Source organism: Pygocentrus nattereri, chromosome 26, assembly GCF_015220715.1.
Source record: "Pygocentrus nattereri isolate fPygNat1 chromosome 26, fPygNat1.pri, whole genome shotgun sequence".
NCBI classification, from domain to species: domain Eukaryota; kingdom Metazoa; phylum Chordata; class Actinopteri; order Characiformes; family Serrasalmidae; genus Pygocentrus; species Pygocentrus nattereri.
In genome coordinates this window covers 5,256,745-5,274,316 of record NC_051236.1, presented here as the reverse complement: position 1 = coordinate 5,274,316, position 17,572 = coordinate 5,256,745, and the positions used below count along the sequence as shown (strand labels likewise).

At 40.3% G+C, this 17,572-nt stretch overlaps 1 protein-coding gene across 1 annotated transcript in view; it reads left to right on the top strand.

Annotated features, from left to right (window-relative positions):
* angpt4 (angiopoietin 4) overlaps positions 1 to 6,229 on the top strand; it is an 88,640-nt gene extending 82,411 nt beyond the window's left edge. Inside the window, exon 9 of the mRNA XM_017718264.2 lies at positions 5,205 to 6,229. Coding sequence (XP_017573753.2) covers positions 5,205 to 5,365 — 161 coding nt within the window. The 3' untranslated portion in view covers positions 5,366 to 6,229. The remainder of the gene's footprint in view (positions 1 to 5,204) is intronic.
* The last annotated feature ends 11,343 nt before the right edge of the window (positions 6,230 to 17,572 follow it).

Sequence of the window (17,572 nt, the reverse complement as noted above, 5' to 3'; positions counted from 1 at the left end):
CTTTTAAAATTTCCGTCAAACACGGCTTTCTCCAGATCTCCAGGTCTTTTCTTCATTACCGCAGTCAGTAATGAGATCTGATCCCTGTCTACACCCTGTCGTCCCCAAATCTCGGCAGATTTGTTACATTTGCTTAACTCAGCACTGCAATCAATTCAATGAAAGGAACCGTCTCTCAAACTCACCCTTTTTCAAGCAAAAGCGGAAACACGTTCCAGAATTCCAGTCTTCCCTGCGCTCGTACGGCACGTCACCCTCTGTTCAAACAGTTTACTCAGTACCAGCGCTCAGCTATGGCTCTGACGGACTCCAACGTAAACAGTCTGTTAATTGCGATTCTCAAAGTTAAGCCTAAGTGTCTTAAAACCAGTCGGAGACCTCAGAAAGGCCCTCTGTGTTTTCATAGCCATTCATAACCACACAGCTTGAAGATGAAACCCCCTTACCCCACCCAGTCCAATCTAAACAGGCACTGAGCAAAGTGATATTAATTCAATCACCGTTAGATCGACGGGGGTCTCTCTGAGGAGGGCTAGTCTGGTTCCTTCAGAAGAATCACAGTTTGCTTTAAAAGGTTATGAGATACTTCATGCACAGCGGGGACACGTATTATTCAAAACACATAAAGTCTGTTGAGAGAGCGAGTCGGCCCAGAAATGGAGAGAAAAGAAACAGAGAGGTGGACGGTCCTGGTCAGAGGTGTCCGTTTCGTTTAGCCTAACAGCTGCATTTGCAGAGGACTTTATTAGAATCCATTGTGTGCTGCCTTTTTAATACAGCAGCGTTTATATACACGTCGCTGCTGATAACACCTCAAAACATGCCTATCAAATGAGAGTCTGGTTGTGGCTCCACAGCTGAATCAGATCAGTAGGTTAATTAAGATTAAGAGACCCTTATTAGTCCCACAACGGGAAAATTTCAACTCCGCATTTAACCCATCCGTGAAGTGAAACACCACATACAACCGGCGACTTTCCGGTCATGAGGCTGGATCCCTAACCTCCAGCCCACGACTGCCCCCATTTAGGTAATAATAAAATAATCCTCCTCTACAGTAAAGTAAAGCTCTGCTGATCCTTCAACACAGTTTAACAGTAAATGGTCTTAAACACTGGAGTTAATGTAGAACTGCTGATTCACCCTTTAACCCTGAAGATCAGCGCAGACTGTTGGTCACCATAGCAACACGAACAACAGTCTCGCCCAGCTAGTAGCTACGAAACGGCAAAGAGAGAGATTTAAGATGGACATCGGTAATTTGGACATGAATGGACTGATTAGTGTTTATAATCAGTCCAGCTGGTTTCCTGATACGTTTAATCTGCAACGAGAAACTGAAACACTGAAAAGTCACGAACCTGAAGTCATTTTCTCGTTCGCCAGCTTCTTGTTCAAATTCTGCTGTTCCACCTTAAATGGTGCAGCAGTTACATTTTGGCACGTCAGGCACCATTTAAGGTGGAACAGCAAAATTTGAACAAGAAGCTGGTGACTGAGAAGTCGATTGAGAGAGATTTTACGTAAAAAGTCGATTGAGAGAGATTTTACAAGAAACTGTTCTACTTTTGAGGAAAAGTTTCCTGCTGGAGATGTGAGAAAAGCAGCTATAGCTGAGCTGAAGCTTCAAGCAGAGCAGAGTGAGGCTGCATTTTTGTTCATATCATATTTTTTAGTCTATACAGAACATTAGCTAGAACATGCAGTATTAGACATATTTTCAGCCAAGATGGTAAAACATTACTTCAATGAAATGGACATTAATATGGCTTCCAGGGAGGTTTGATTTTTGTCAAAAGAACAAAATGGTTCTTCTTAATATTTTGGTTTGCAACTCCTGCTCAAAGCACATTGCACACTGTTTCACACAAAAATGTTATTCAACCTGGAAACTGTACACTGTTAGAAATGAAGGTTCTGTTCAGGTACATATCTCGTTTATCAAGGTACAAACAGTGTAAATGTTCCCTCAAAGGTTCTACAGTGGTTCTAAGGTCTGATTGTGGAGCTTAAATCAGTTTCTCCAGGTGAAAAGTTGGTATTTGTTCCTTTTCATAACCGAATGTTTTAAACCAGAGCAGTAGAATAAAAGCCTGGAGGCGAGGCGAGGCAGGGTGTGTGGAGTCAGTACAGCTTAGAACAGATCATTTCAGTGGATTATGGATCAGTTATGTTCCCTGACTGAAGGTGCTGAGATGGAACCTTGAGGGAACCACAGCAGTGACAAGAGACAGTTTGGCTACACTCTCAGAAATAAAGGTACTAAACGGTGCACAGTGTTTTGAGATTGAGTTTGCCCCTGCATAAACCTTTTGCCCCTTTTATTAGGTACAGTTGCTTGTTAACACAAATAGCTAATCAGCCAATCACACGGCCGCTCACTGCATTTAGGCATGTAGAGGTGGTCAAGACAACTTTCTGAAGTGCAGACCGAGCATCAGAACGGGGAAGAAAGGGGATTTAAGGGACTTTGAACGTGGCGTGGTTGTTGGTGCCAGACGGGCTGGTCTGAGTATTTCAGAAACTGCTGATCTACTGGGATTTTCACACACAACCATCTCTAGGGTTTACAGAGAACGGTCCGAAAAAGAGGAAATATCCATTGAGCGGTCAGTTGTGTGGACGAAAATGCCTTGTTGATGTGAGAGGTCAGAGGAGAACGGGCAGACTGGTTCCAGATGATAGAAAGGCAACAGGAACTCAAATCACCAACCAGAATCTCTGAGGAACGTTTCCAACACCTTGTTGAAAGTGTGACATGAAGAATTAAGGCAGTTCTGAAGGCAAAAGGGGGTCCAACCTTTTGCTAGCAAGGCATACCTAATAAAGTGGCCGGTGAGTGTAAATAACCAATACTATAATAGAAAAACATGTTCATGACTTTCCTGGGACTTGAACTGAAACTGAACCTAAAAATGGCTATATGTTCATTTTTTTGTGAAATGCCGTTGCACAATGAAGGTCAGTTGGGTTCTTCTTTATGGTGCAATACTCTGCCCACTCTTTTTCTTAAACACATGAAAGAATGAAGTCCTTTGTTTTTCCACTGAGCCACATGAGGAATTTCTCAACACGTTAATGCTCATAAAGGTTTTAAACACACAATTATTCAGTCATCAACTGTTTTATTTTAAACTGTATGTGGTTAAAATATTTAACCATGAGATGAATTTTATTTTGATGCACTGAATCTATTCACCTAAGGGAGGTATTGTGGAATAATGTGATACGCCTTGTGTGTATAACTACCTCCGTTAGATAAAACCACTGACCTACTGATCCACATCAGCATGGATTATCGAGGACCACACTGACCAACTGAGAAACATGTAGTGTTGTCACACAAATATTCCTTAAACACTGAAACTGGATTTCCAGGATGCACATGTTCACACATGCAATGAAGATCCTACTGAACAGGATGCGACACCCTCAGGATGATACTCAGGATTTATCTCGCTTGCGAAAAAACTTAAAGCACAATGGCTCTAATCAAAACGTCCTTGTACTAGGTCTCTATCAAATAAAAGTGCATGTACAATACAGCAATACAGAAGAGGAAACCCTCTGTGCCTCACAGGCCTGCAGATTTTGGTTTGTGGGAATCTGAAATTTTTGGGATTTTTTTATTTAATAGTCATCATTCTTGTGGTGTTTAAACTCTAGGTATTGTAGTAATATCTTACTGTATACTTGTAGTATATATTGTAGTAAGTATCTTATTGGTATTCACTTTAGTTGGAAACAAAGGGGTTAAAATCTTGAAACACTTCACAGAAAATTGTCCAGGATTGTTCTCTCTGTGGTATCTAGGTAGATACAGGCAAGCTGCTCTCTCATTGGTTAGGACATCAGGAGCTGAACTGCTGGCTTTAGAGATTAGAATTAGCAAGTGACCGAGGAACCAACCAATCACCCTGTGTGTGTGTGTGTGTGTGTGTGTGTGTGTGTGTGTGTGTGTGTGTGTGTGTGTGTGTGTGTGTGTGTGTGTGTGTGTGATTTTCTGGATGTTGGTATGTTTTGTTTACCCATTTCCAACCTCTCCTCAAGGAAGCCCAGTATTGTATCTCCATTTTTGGCATTTTTCAGTTTTTGACATAATTTGAAAGTATCTGTTAATCTTTACATTGTTTTGTAAATTTTATGATGAATGGCCTAAAAGAAATGACCCAGAATGACATGGGAAAAACTCTGGTTCCATTGACTTACATTGAAAGTAAACTATGTTTTTTCCTTCTCCTGTAAAGTTACTATTTTGGAGATACAGGGTTTTCTTCAGACAACAGCAATATGTAGTTAAAATGCAGCTCCTGGTTTGACCAATCAGTGCTCAGTAAATTGAGCTCATGATGTAATTGTTGATATTAACGAGTCTCTGTGGCGGCTGTGAAGGTGTCAAGAAAAAATATGGACCCAAGAAATTCTTGTTACTTTTTATTGTTTTTCTGTTTTATTTGAATTATTAATACGACTTTATTCTAATGTATATTGTGATAAACTCACTGCTGAGGTCAACTGTTTAAACATTTGCTTAGATGCCTAAACCTTTTACACAGTACTGTATGTGTGGAGTATACTGTATATTTATGTTTGTGATGTTTTCTGATAAGACAGTGTATTACCTGTATACTGCCCCTCGTGTAAGGGAGGTAGAATTGCTACAAACACATATGAGAGACAACAAAAGATTCAATCAATGACCTGGTGAAGCACCACAGAAAGCACCTTTTAAGGTGGAACAGGAGAATTTGAAAGAGAAGCTTATAAATGCATGCAAGTCCATTCGTCTCCACATTATCGACATTCATCTTAAATCTCTCTCTTTGCCATTTCACTAGCTACTAGCTGGGCGAGACCGTTGTCTGTGTTGCTATGGTGACCAACCGTCTGCGCTGATCTTCAGGGTTAAAGGATGAATCAGCAGTTCTACATTAACTCCAGCATTTAAGATCATTTACTGTTAAACGGAGTTGAACAATCAGCAGAGCTTTATTTTACTGTAAAGGAGGATTATTTTATTCTCATTTAAAAATCTAATTCAGCTGTTAAGCTGCAACAGGGCAGTAAAAGAGCTGCAGGTGGCTCTGGAGCCCCATGTTGCTGACCCCTGGCCTAGCTCTAATAATCACAGCTGCTGTGCAGTATTTTTGTTTTATCATTAAAATTCAATTATGTTTGTTCTCCAATTCCAATTTTCTCTACAGGTTGGTGGTTTGACGCATGCGGCCTCTCCAACCTGAATGGCATGTACTACACTTTGGGTCAAAACATCCGGAAGCTCAACGGCATCAAGTGGCACCACTTCCGCGGACCCAGCTACTCCCTAAAATCCACAACCATGATGATCCGGCCAGCTGATTTCTGAAGCAGCGAACTTCCTGCAGTCGAAGCAGAATCTCAAGCCAGCATTGCGTGGACAACCCTGCATCAATCTGACTGGGATAAACATTTGAGGTCTTTGACAACAAACAGTCTGTTACTTACTGGATGACTGATCTTCTCTAAAGCAGAAAGCGTAGTTATCAGACTGATATTACAAACATATCTCTGTGCTCTCTCTCTCTCTCTCTCTCTCTCTCTCTCTCTCTCTCTCTCTCTCTCTCTCTCTCTCTCTCTCTCTCTCTCTCTCTCTCCTGGCTGATGATCTCACCCAAAATGTGCTGCCAGCTGAACTTTCCGCTGCTGTCTTATAGTGCCTATGAGGTCAGGAACCGTCATTGTTATGACAACATCCAAAAAAAAACTTTGGTGGAAGAAGTCTGAACTCTTTTGAGCCATGGAGAAGATGCTCATGAAGCCACCTGTACTCAAGGACTACGGGGGAGAACAGAGCTTACTGCATTCATGTCTCTACAGACAATCTAGAACCTATTAGGGCTGCTTTATGCACGGACACTCTGAGAAAGGTCTGGTGGGTCTTTACATGTATGATGTTTTATCACATTTGCTGAAGATGGTGAAGGTTCGTGTTGCTTTCTTTAACCAGTGCTCATATGAACTGGATGGATGAATGCTCCACATCTCTTTCTGATATAATCATGCTTAAGGAGTTGGTCTAATTCAGTGATTGTGTATTTGTTTGTGGGAAAAACGATGTAGTGGGAAGCGAAATCATCTTAAATCTAGTTGAAATAACTGATATTTATCATTTTGAGATTGTTGTAAGGGCATTTCTCATGCCTATGCATTTATTTCATTTGCTTATTTTACAGTCAAAATGGCCATTAAGCACGGGTCATTCATATTTCATCATCAGAAAAAAGCAAAAGATCATATATTTAACAGAAAATTCAAAGAAATTCAAGGAAATCTGCAGACACACCTCCAAAGCTCAGTCTGAGAAGCTGGTTGATGATTTTCTGCAGTAATCAAACCCATTCAGTGGTGCTGAGGTCTGGACTCTGGGGTGGTCAGTCCATTGTTCAGCTTCTTTGTTCGGTGTGTCCGTCTCCTTTTCTCAGTGAGGTTCTTCTTGATCAGCTACACGTCCTTTCAGACCCACAGCGCTGAGTGGTCTTCTCACAGTGGAAGGATGGACAGAAACACCTGTGGATGTTTTCAGATCTGAAGCAGCTCGATGTTCTCCTCTCTCTCAGAGATCAAAGCTTTCAGTGCTGTTTATCTGATGGGGGCAGTTTTGGAGTCGACCAGCTCTTCCAGGTGGTTGTTAGGAGGCCCATTTTCTCTGGAGCTTAACTTCTGCCAATTATTTAGAAATTCTAGACAAAATGAATTAAAATAAGTTGAAAACATCTAGAAAAAAAAAGTAGAACAATATTTTTACAGCAATCTCTTGAAAAATATTAGATATATTGATGATGCATTTACTAGATTTAAGATGTTTTCACGTATCAAGATGTCAAATCTTTTTTTACAGTGTGTCTGTGTTTGCGAATGTGAGAGAAGTTGTCAGTACGTTTGTTGTCGTTTGCTCATCATTCTGTGTAAATTTGATCTTTAATGGTTCTTCTCCAGCCTTAATAGCACAGTAAAAATACCAAAACCTGACATTTTGTGAAAATGCACTTTAAATGGTAAACACACTTCCTAATGCTGTCTTAACTGGTCATCCACTGTGTCTTAGTAACTAGAGATGGATCCAGTCCGATACGTGGTATCAGCACTGGGCTGATAGCAACTGAACATTTGGGGTTTTCATGTTGGCATGGAATGTGAATGTGATCCAATTCTGTAACGAATCAGTCCTGAAATAGCACACAAACGTTTGGAATCACTTGCTGTATTAAACATTTTTGTTATTTTCTGTACAAATATATATTATTTGGTTAAATATGTTACATATAGTTCATATTACGAAATACTACAAATACTTTTATGCAGAATGTTTTGTTCACAAATTGAAGAACTATGTTAAAAAAAAAGAAGTGGATAAAATGATGAGCAACATACTGTAATTATTTATGCTGATTTTTGTCCTGTGCTCTGAGATTTGATTTTGAATTAGGAAAAATTCTGAATATTCATTTCCGATGTTTCATCCCGACGTTTAACAGCTCCTTTACAGCTTCCAGGTGTCCTTCTGATCACCGTAAACCTGTGAAGTTGTTGAGTACAGGCATACATTAATACACTGCGAAAATGGTATTACATATAGTTAGTAAATGTAATATTTCTACTGTTGAGATTGTTTTGAACTTATTATTAACATTTTTATTTGTTTGTGATTTTATTAAGTAAACCTCTCACTGTATTGGCAGATACATTTGCTTGTTTTAAGAAATGTGCTTGAAACCAGCTAAACTACCTGCCAGGGAGATCATTTTATTTAATAAAATCGCCTAAAACTAGTAAATATGTAGAAATCACCTAGATAATCTTATAGGTGCAGCTGAAAATAAGAAATAGTAGATGCATCAACTACATTTCAGATGATTTCACTTTTTTTGCAGTGTACATTGATCTACAACCAGACTGGTTTTGCAATATTAAAAAAAACAGTGACTCCAAACTTTTGAATGCTGTAGAATAGTATGGAACAGTACTATCCTGTGGAATAAAAGTGGTTCAGCATCATAGACTAATTTAAGATGCCAAAGCTAGTTATGACCGTTGTTTTCTCCAACATTCTGTCAAATTTGAACAACAACAGAAGACGTAATTCATATTTGTCACCACTTATTTACTAAAGACACATTTAGAGACACCAAAGCCTTTCAGATCTCAGCTCTCCAACCTCCCTCGTTCACAGCGAAACCCTCTGAACATGCCAAGGAAAGCAGAAGGCAATGGAACGCGCTGTCTGTCCTCCATAAAAAAAAACCCTCATTATTCATGTCAGACATTGATTTTGCTTTTGCTTTTGTTTCTGAATGGCTGACCTTTGTGTATGGCCCCAGACCAGGAGGCCTGGCTCTGTGTAAAACAGTAAAACATATCTTTTATACATAAACCTGTCTTTTTCGTGTCGTCGCTTTGGTCTGTTGCACATTGCTGTGCGTTGTAAATGTTTAACGGTGTTTCTGTCTCTAGTTGAGGCTCTTAAATACTCAACATCACACTTTTAAGTGTGGCTGCCACTTGTGACGAACTGCCCTTGTGATCTAATCTCTCATCTTTATCACTGAAGGGAAACGCAGTCAATCACATCCCGCGTTTAGATCCCATCGCGGCGGAACTTGCGTCATACAGGATCCTGTAATAAACCCCAGTAAACTTGGACGCTACCAGAGCCACGTTCCCCCGCGATGTGTTCCAACATGTGTGTTGATTAGAGAGACGACCCTCATATGGAAGCACTTGTGACCCAGCGATTGCGTCCGTCCAAAGTCATATTCGCAGCTGATTTGCAGCTTTTTGAATTACATGTTAGATAATGTAACAAAAGAGCATTGACAAAGAATGCGTCATTTCATAAACATTAGCATCATGATCAAACAGCTTGTCTCATTAAAAGGCAATCTGGCACTTGGGCAGCATTAACGACACTGACTGGACTCCAGTTACTGGATTAGTGCTCTGATAGAATGATTTAAACCATGTGTGGGTGTCTGTGCAGCTGTGAAGTTGCGCTGGGTTCATTTAAAGCATGTTCTGCACTCGGTGATTCGGGTTTACAGTGACTGTGCTGTTAAAAGAGTTTAAAATGAGCATATAATATGTTATTTGTCATATTCAGCAGTTCAGCTCCATATCCCTGAAGGCCCGAGCACATCCAAACATCATTCTTATGTTTGCAGTTTGAAGTCTAAGCAGAAGAAATGAGGACAGAAGGTTCTAGATTCTGGCAGTAAACAAACACAGGCAGGGCACTCCAACAGAGGCATATCTGTTGGTGTTTGTTTTGGTCACTGTGCTTTGACTCCGACTTGGTATCATCATGTTTTCGTCCATCACTGGGCCTCGTTTCTTCACACTTAGAAGATGGTTCTTCAAAGATCCCTCTGCATCATCAGAGAGTTCTTCAGCTTGATGGCAAATGTGCTGTAGTGTGCTGTTCTATATGACACCTTTTTGAAAAGCGCTCTTCTATTGTCAAGCCTGTAATAGGAGAACCCTTTTCAAAAAAGGCATGGAACCATGCAAAACACAAGCTGAAGAACCGTTTAATGATGCAAGGAGTTCTTTAATCATGCAACAGGTTCTTTGAGTGTTCATGGTTCTATATACATCAATTTTCTTTACTAAAGAACCCTTGAAGAACCATTATTTTTAAGTCTTGATAAAAGTCCTAAGAAAAAGTCTCCATCAGAGTTTTGACGTGTTCTTAAAGCGCAGAACGGTTCTCACCTTTTGCTCTCTCTTGAGAGCGTGTAGATTCTGTTCTTACCTAAGAACAAACCCCACGTAAGAGAACCCTGGTGAACCAGGGTCTTTGTAAAACCTGCGTGAGGCGGTTTAAGAAGACATTTAGTTGGTGAACAAGGCCCAGTGTTACTTTAGTACAAAGCCCAGAAACACATCATACAGCTTGATGCTGCTTTCGAGTGGTCGTGGTTTTTAATTGAAAACGAGTGGTTCTGGTCCTAAAATCTGATTGGCTAAGCCACATTTTGAACCTGTTATAAGACCTAATTCTGTATTAAAGAAGTCACTAAAAAAATCATCACTGCCTGCACGGACCAGTGAGTGTACTGACGAAGTAAGAACCCGGTTCTGTTGGAACTGCAGAGCTGACAGCTTATTTTCTTATTTATTATGACTAGAATGAGGCTGATCAGCCAGCCCACAGCCCTAAAGATAGCTAACAGGCTAAACATCTCCTCCATTCATATCACAGGCTTAAAATTAAAGTACTAACTTTATGATTCTCTTAAACTGCAGTAAAAAGTTGAGTGTCTCTTGAATGTCTTACACACTTCGAATGTCCATGTATTAGTTCTGCCTTAAGTAGCATTAAACCCAGCTCCTTCATATGTAGTGTGCTGTTAATCCAGCATAGAATTGTGCACATGTGGCTGAATCCCGAATGACTACTTGTTTGATATATTATGCACTGTTGGGATGCAGGAGGCTGTGTTTTAATTCAATGAAATGGACAATGAGAGTAGAGACAAGGAGGTGGTTTTAATGGTACGGCTGAACAGCCTATATCAGTCTCAAAGGCACAATATTAACAGTGTTTTATTCTAAGGGATACAGCGGAATATATATAAATGAATTATGTCCACTTTTGGTATATAAAGCCAGAAAATAAATGAATATGAGAAAAATGAAGGATATAGGCCTAGTAAATCTTAGGTAAGTATAATGCTTACCTGAATCACACTGGTCTCGGGACAAGATAGCTTATTTATCAGATATAATTTGAGCTGCCTGGGGAGGGCAGTGGCCACATTTGGGAAAAACAAAGAAGAACAGGCATAAAGATGTGGTTGAACAGCCTAGTGGATAACACCATCACTTTGCACACGAAACGTCTCAATTTTGACTTTCTGTACAGACAGAAATGACCCTTAGTAGATCTTAGGCAATACTCCTAATACTGTAATCCCCTACTTGTCACATCCACTGCTGAAGGTTCCCCTCCTTACTTAGAGGTCGCTATCTCCAGAATATCAGAGCACTCTGTCATCTCACCTGTTTCTCATTAGCAACCATGTTGTATTTAAGCACCTTGTCCATGTTTAGGTCTTTGTGAAGTCTTGATTTGGCGAAAACATGCAGTTCTGAACATTACCTGCTTAGTCTTGCTTCTTCAGTTATGACTTTAGGCTTTATTTGATGGTTTCTGAGTCTTGATTTGGGATTTTGTTGTAAGTATTCTGAATCTCCTTAAGCAGCTTTTCCCTTGATGCTACCCTGGGGTACTGAACTTTGTTGAGCACTGCCTGTTGTCAGCCTGTACCAGATACACACCTTCACACTGATATTGAAACACTAATAAGTCTGATGTTAGTTTCTTATTCGAAGTTCCACCTTAAATAGTGTAGCAGTCACATATTAGCTTCCATACAGGGTCTGAATGTAACTGCTTCATCATTTAAGGTGGAACGGCAAATGAAAGTAAGAAGGTAACGTCACCTACATCTAATCTCTATCCAGTGCATGACACCTAGTTACAGTCAGCAGACCAAGGCTAGACCACTTCAGATGGGGGCCACTGGTTTGAAGAACCCTGACTATGTTTCATTAAAAAGAGAACCTAACTGGTCAAGTAAATGCAGTGGTTATATTTAGAGCCATAAGTTCTATACAGAACTATTTGCATGTGTAAATGGTTCTTTGCATGGTTAAAATGGTTCTTCAGATTGATGGAGAATATATTGTATATGGTTTCGATCTCAAGCTTGCAACAATAGCAGAACCCTTTTTGGTGCTATTATATTTTGAAAAAGGATCCCAAATAATGGACCATATACAACACACAGAAGCATAAAGTCCAGGTCCAGAACCAGCTGGTTCCGAGATAGTTTCTTCCCCTGGGCCCAGGTTGCTGAACAGCTGGTAGGGCTGGTGTATCGGTCTATAGGCCTGTCACTGCACCTCTGAGTCATCATCATGATGATCTCCATGGACAAACCAGACCTCATTCACACCAACAGACTCGCTCTGATCTTCTGCGCCTTCAATCCAGCAAATTTATACTTACACATATGTACTGACATCTATCCATATCTTGTATAATCTGAAAGATTTATGTATCAATATTCTATCCCTGTGTACCTGCATCTCATTTACCTGCATCAGCCTCACTAACTGCACACATGGAAATGTGAAATGTGAAATGATCTTAATTCTAGTCAAAATATCTGATGTTTCTTATTTTGAGATGTTTCTGCACATAAGATTCAGATATTTCTAGACATTATTTACTTGTCTTTGTAATTTTATTAAGTAAAATTAATATAGTGGCAGATCATTTTGCTGGTTTCAAGCACATTTCCTGAAATAAGCAAAATGATCTGCCAGAATAGTGCGATACGTTTATTAAATAAAATCACTTAACAAGTACCATGTTCCGAGGAGCCCCTCCCCCAGGCCTGGCTCCAGGGTGAGGCTCCGGGAACCCTAATCCAGGCGAGGGACATAGCTCCTAGGATCATGTAGGCACGCAAACCTCTCCACCATGGTAAGGTGGTGATCCTCCACGTTGAGAGAAGCCAGATGAGGTGGTTCGGGCATCTGGTAAGGATGGCCTTTGGACGCCTCCCTAGGGAGGTGTTCCAGACAAGTCTAACGGGGAGGAGACCCCAGGGAAGACACAGGACACGTTGGAGCAATTATATTTCTCGACTGTCTTGGGAACGCCTCGGTATCCCTCCGGAAGAGCTGGAGGAGGTGGCGGGGGGAGAGGGAGGCCTGGGCCTCTTAGCTTAGGCTGCTACCCCCACGACCCGGACTCAGATAAGTGGATGACGATGGATGGATGGATGGACTTAACAAGTAAAAATGTCTAATTTAAGATTATTTACCTTATTTCTAAACTTACAGCAACTTCAACAGGAGAAACATTAGATGTATTGACTATATTTAAGATAACACAACTTGACGACACCATTTTTTGCAGTGTTACTGTTACAAAAGCTGTACATCGGAAATGGTGCAATGGTCTAATTTGTAGAAATGTTTCTATACTTTTTATTTATTTTTGGATTTATAAGTACTATTTATAAGGGGCTATGCACCTAAGACTTTCACTCACCTTCACACCTGTATAAATGTGATTTGACATTTACACCATTTCACCATGCAAAGAACCATTTAAGCATGCAAATGGTTCGATATAGAAATCACAGTTCTAAATAGAACTAAAGAATCCTCAAAGAGCCATCTATTTAATAATAATAATAATAATAATAATAATAATAAATTACATTTATATTTAAAGTGTCTACAATAAGTGTGATGTTGAAAAAAGTCTGTGTGTCAAGATATCTTGTAAGTAATGAGCTTTAAACCAGCAAAATGTTCTGCCACTATAATGAGAGCATTGTACTTAATGACATTACCTAAAACAGGTAAATAATGTCTAGAAATAAGCTTGATAGTCTTATAATGCGTGCACAACAATCTCAAAATGGGAACTACACTAGATTTCAGACCATTTCACTTGACAAGATGCTCCTTACTGCAGTGTGAAGAGCAGGGAAAACATCCTAGTGTGCAGGTCAGAGCTTCTCCAGCACCAGAGTCAAGAATTGATAATCACATCACTTATTCTCCATCTCCCTCTAGTGGACAGACCTGACAGTCCACCTGAAAGAGCCATGAAAATGAACCAAACAACTGAGACCGTAGGTGTATGAAAGATAAATGTCAGCAATTAAAATTTGCAGGGTTCTGCGTTCATTTATGGATGAGCATCCGCAAGATGGACACAGTCAGTGTGGAAGACATGAAAGTTTTACCGAATAAGCTTTTAGCTGTGCCGTTTGCCTTTGCAGGTCAGAGAGAAGAATGAGCTGAATGCCAGTGTCTTCAGGGAACTTTCTTTGCTCTCTTTCGGGGATCTCTCATTCTCTCTTTCTTTCTCTCTGACCCAAATTCTGTCTTTTTTTACTCTTCCCCTCAGCGCATGCTCTTGTTCCTCTGGAGAAACTAGAAGGGAAATCTAGGCTAGCGCGTCTGAACTATTTCCAGCTACAAATCAGACAAGATCCTCACCCTAAACGCTTCCCTCTCTCTAGATCGGGTGCCCTACCTAAACAGGCTCTGCACCTCCTCACAAATTAGTCCCCATGTAAAGGAGTCATATGTGTGTCCTGCAGCTGTGACTAAATCCTTTGAAAGATGCTGTCGCTGTTTATATCAGGGCTTTTTTTTAATGAGGCATAATGAGTACTACCAGTAGGGGGCGGTAGCTGATGCTCAGGTCAACACAGAGTAATTATGTAATGGCCAGCATGGACTAGAACCAAATGTTATCAGGGTCACTGCATCATAGCAACATTGCACCAAACATACCCAAGCAGGTTTTGTGTATATTTGACTGGACTCGATTTGGTGGCCCATCTGCGCCACCACTGAAGCACTGCAGAGCACTGCTGAATGCACATTAAGGGGCCACTATCATGGAAAAACTCATTTTCCTTGCTTTTTTAAAATAAAGAGTTTGATATATTTCACTCCCTGGTCCATACAGTTGATATATTGCAGAGGTGTGGACTCAAGTCAGTCTTAAAGGTTCTGTGCAGGAACGTTTTTTGTTCATCGAGGTACTAACAGTGTGAATGTTCCCTCAAAGGTTCTACAGTGGTTTTAAGGTCTGATTGTGAAGCTTAAATCAGTTTCTCCAGGTGAAAAGTTGGTATTTGTTCCTTTTCATAACTGAATGTTTTAAAACAGAACAGTAGAATAAAAGCCTGGAGGCGAGGCGAGGCAGGGTGTGTGGAGTCAGTCCAGCTTAGAACAGATCATTTCAGTGGATTATGGTTCAGTTATGTTCCCTGACTAAAGGCACTGAGATGGACCCTTGAGGGTCCCACCCCAGTGAAGAGGGGCACTGATCCAGAAACAGTTTAGTACCTTTATTTCTGAGAGTGCACTGGAGAAACTTATCAGATGAAAAAAACATTTTCCTCATGTTCATCAAACAAAAGAAGCAGGGCTTTCTCCATTTGAATGATTTTAACAGTTAAAACAGGCGCAGCACTCACCACAAGGCTGAGGTTGACTTTATTTGCCAGCTTCATATCGCTGCCGTCGGAACAAAACCTCAGTTTTGTTTTTCAGTTTTTGACCTAATTTGGAAGCGTCTGTTGCCCTTTACAAAGTGTGTAAATTTCATGATGAATGGACAAACAGAAATGGCCAAAAATGACTTGGGAAAAACGTCTGGTTCTCTTGACTTACATTCAAAGTTAAGTCGTTTTTTTTCTTCTCCTATGAGGTTTTGTTTTCCGACAGCAGCGATATTCAAATTTGCAATTCCACCAACTTAAATGGTGTGGCAAAACATTCCATATGGTCACCAGGAGTTGGAAACAACTTGATGTCACTTAATAATTTGGCTGTTTTTTGGTATATAAACCTGCACAAATCTTAAAGTTGACTTCTAGAATAAACGCAAGATGCTGTATGATATGGGCTCTTTAGCACGTACACAACTCAGCCCCTAAAACAATCTGTCACTTTTGTCCCTGATGATGTACGGCCCAACGTGCTGATGAGGAAAATACTCTAACGTTGGCTTGGGAAGTACTTTTCCAAAACACCATGAGGAGGAGGCATGCACAGCTGTCACGCCATGTCATTCTTTATAGAGGTAAGAGCTGTAAATCTGACCCTCTGCGTCCAGCCTGGACACGTCTGCAGTCATCTCAGAGCTTAGAGAACAGGGGTTTTCCGTCCCACTCCTGGAAAAGCTGCACATTTTAATGTTTATCCTGATCTAATACACCAGATTCTACTCATTAGCTAATTAGCAAGCCTTGCCTAAGGTCAGCTGGGGGTGAGCAGAGGAAATACTGAATGCAGGGCAGGGCTACTTCAGGACCAGCACTGAGAACCTGCTCTAGACTATAGGAGAACTCAGAACTAGGAAAGAATATTTATTTCCCTTTATTATTCCATATTAGACTTTCTATGATTTCTGTCTATTTTTAAATCCTTCATACTTATCTTTTTTATCTATGAAAGATGTGTGTTTGTATATAAATGTGTATATGTGTGTGTGTGTGTGTGTGTGTGTGTGTATATATATATATATATATATATATATATATATATATACACACACACACGAACACACATACACACACACATATACACATTCCCCTGCCACTTGCTAGTAAAAGGTTGGACCTCCTTTTGCCTTCAGAACTGCCTTAATTCTTCATGGCAGACTTTCAACAAGGTGTTGGAAACGTTCCTCAGAGATTTTAGTTGGTTATTTGAGTTTCTGTTGTCTTTCTATCATCTGGAACCAGTCTGCCCATTCTCCTCTGACGTCTCACATCAACAAGGCATTTTCGTCCACACGACTGACCGCTCACTGGATATTTCCTCTTTTTCGGACCGTTCTCTGTAAACACTAGAGATGGTTGTGTGTGAAGATCCCAGTAGATCAGCAGTTTCTGAAATACTCAGACCAGCCCGTCTGGCACCAACAACCACGCCACGTTCAAAGCCCCTTAAATCCCCTTTCTTCCCCGTTCTGATGCTCGGTCTGCACTTCAGAAAGTTGTCTTGACCACCTCTACATGCCTAAATGCATTGAGTTGCGGCCGTGTGATTGGCTGATTAGCTATTAGTGCTAACAAGCAATTGAACATTGGGTACCTAATAAAGTGGCCAGGGAGCGTATATACATGGATAGATAGACACACAACTGTATGGATTTCCTGTTACACATTTCATTAAGTTTCTAAGTGAAAATAAATTAACACCACTTTGGCATAGAACAAACTTTAATGTGACATTTTTGCAAATTATAATTTACAATTTCTATTTTTATATTTTATCTAATACATTGGGGGAAAAAAGTAAAACATGCATATCTTTACTTGAGACTCTTTCAGTTCCCCCACTAGGTTTATTTATTATAGTCTTGCAGCTTAAGCCTTAATCTTATTCAAGTTTAGACAATTCCAAAGCATTACAAATTCTCTGACCCTTTTAAGCCACAAGGGTGTTGTGCTTGTATTCAACATACAAAGCAGCTGACTGAGGACCTGAAACCAATTGACTCACACAAAGCAGGAGAATTGTATAAAAAGGTATCTAAACAGGTCCAGTGCCATTAAGTTAAGGAGAACGGTTAAAGTCAAGACAAGATTTTGAAGACCAAGAAATTTCTCGAATAGAACCGACTGGACAGGAATGCAAAGCAAAAACCCCACACCGCTGCCACGTACCTGCGGGATGATGTGACTGGCACAATAAAAACATGTTTGAAGTATACAAAACAATGTCTAGATTAGCCAGAGGCCTTTTGGAAGCAAATTCTGTGGTATCATGTATTGAAAGTGGAATTTTTTCACTCTTCTATTATACTAGTCAACCATATAATGCACCAAACGCTTTTCAGTGGGCGACAGTTCTGGACTGCAGGCAGGCCAGTTTAACACCTGCACTCTCTGACAACACAGCAATGCATGTGACGTGCAGAATATTTCTTGTCATTGTCTTGGAAAATAAGTCTGAACATCTTTGAAAAACATGGTGTAGAAGG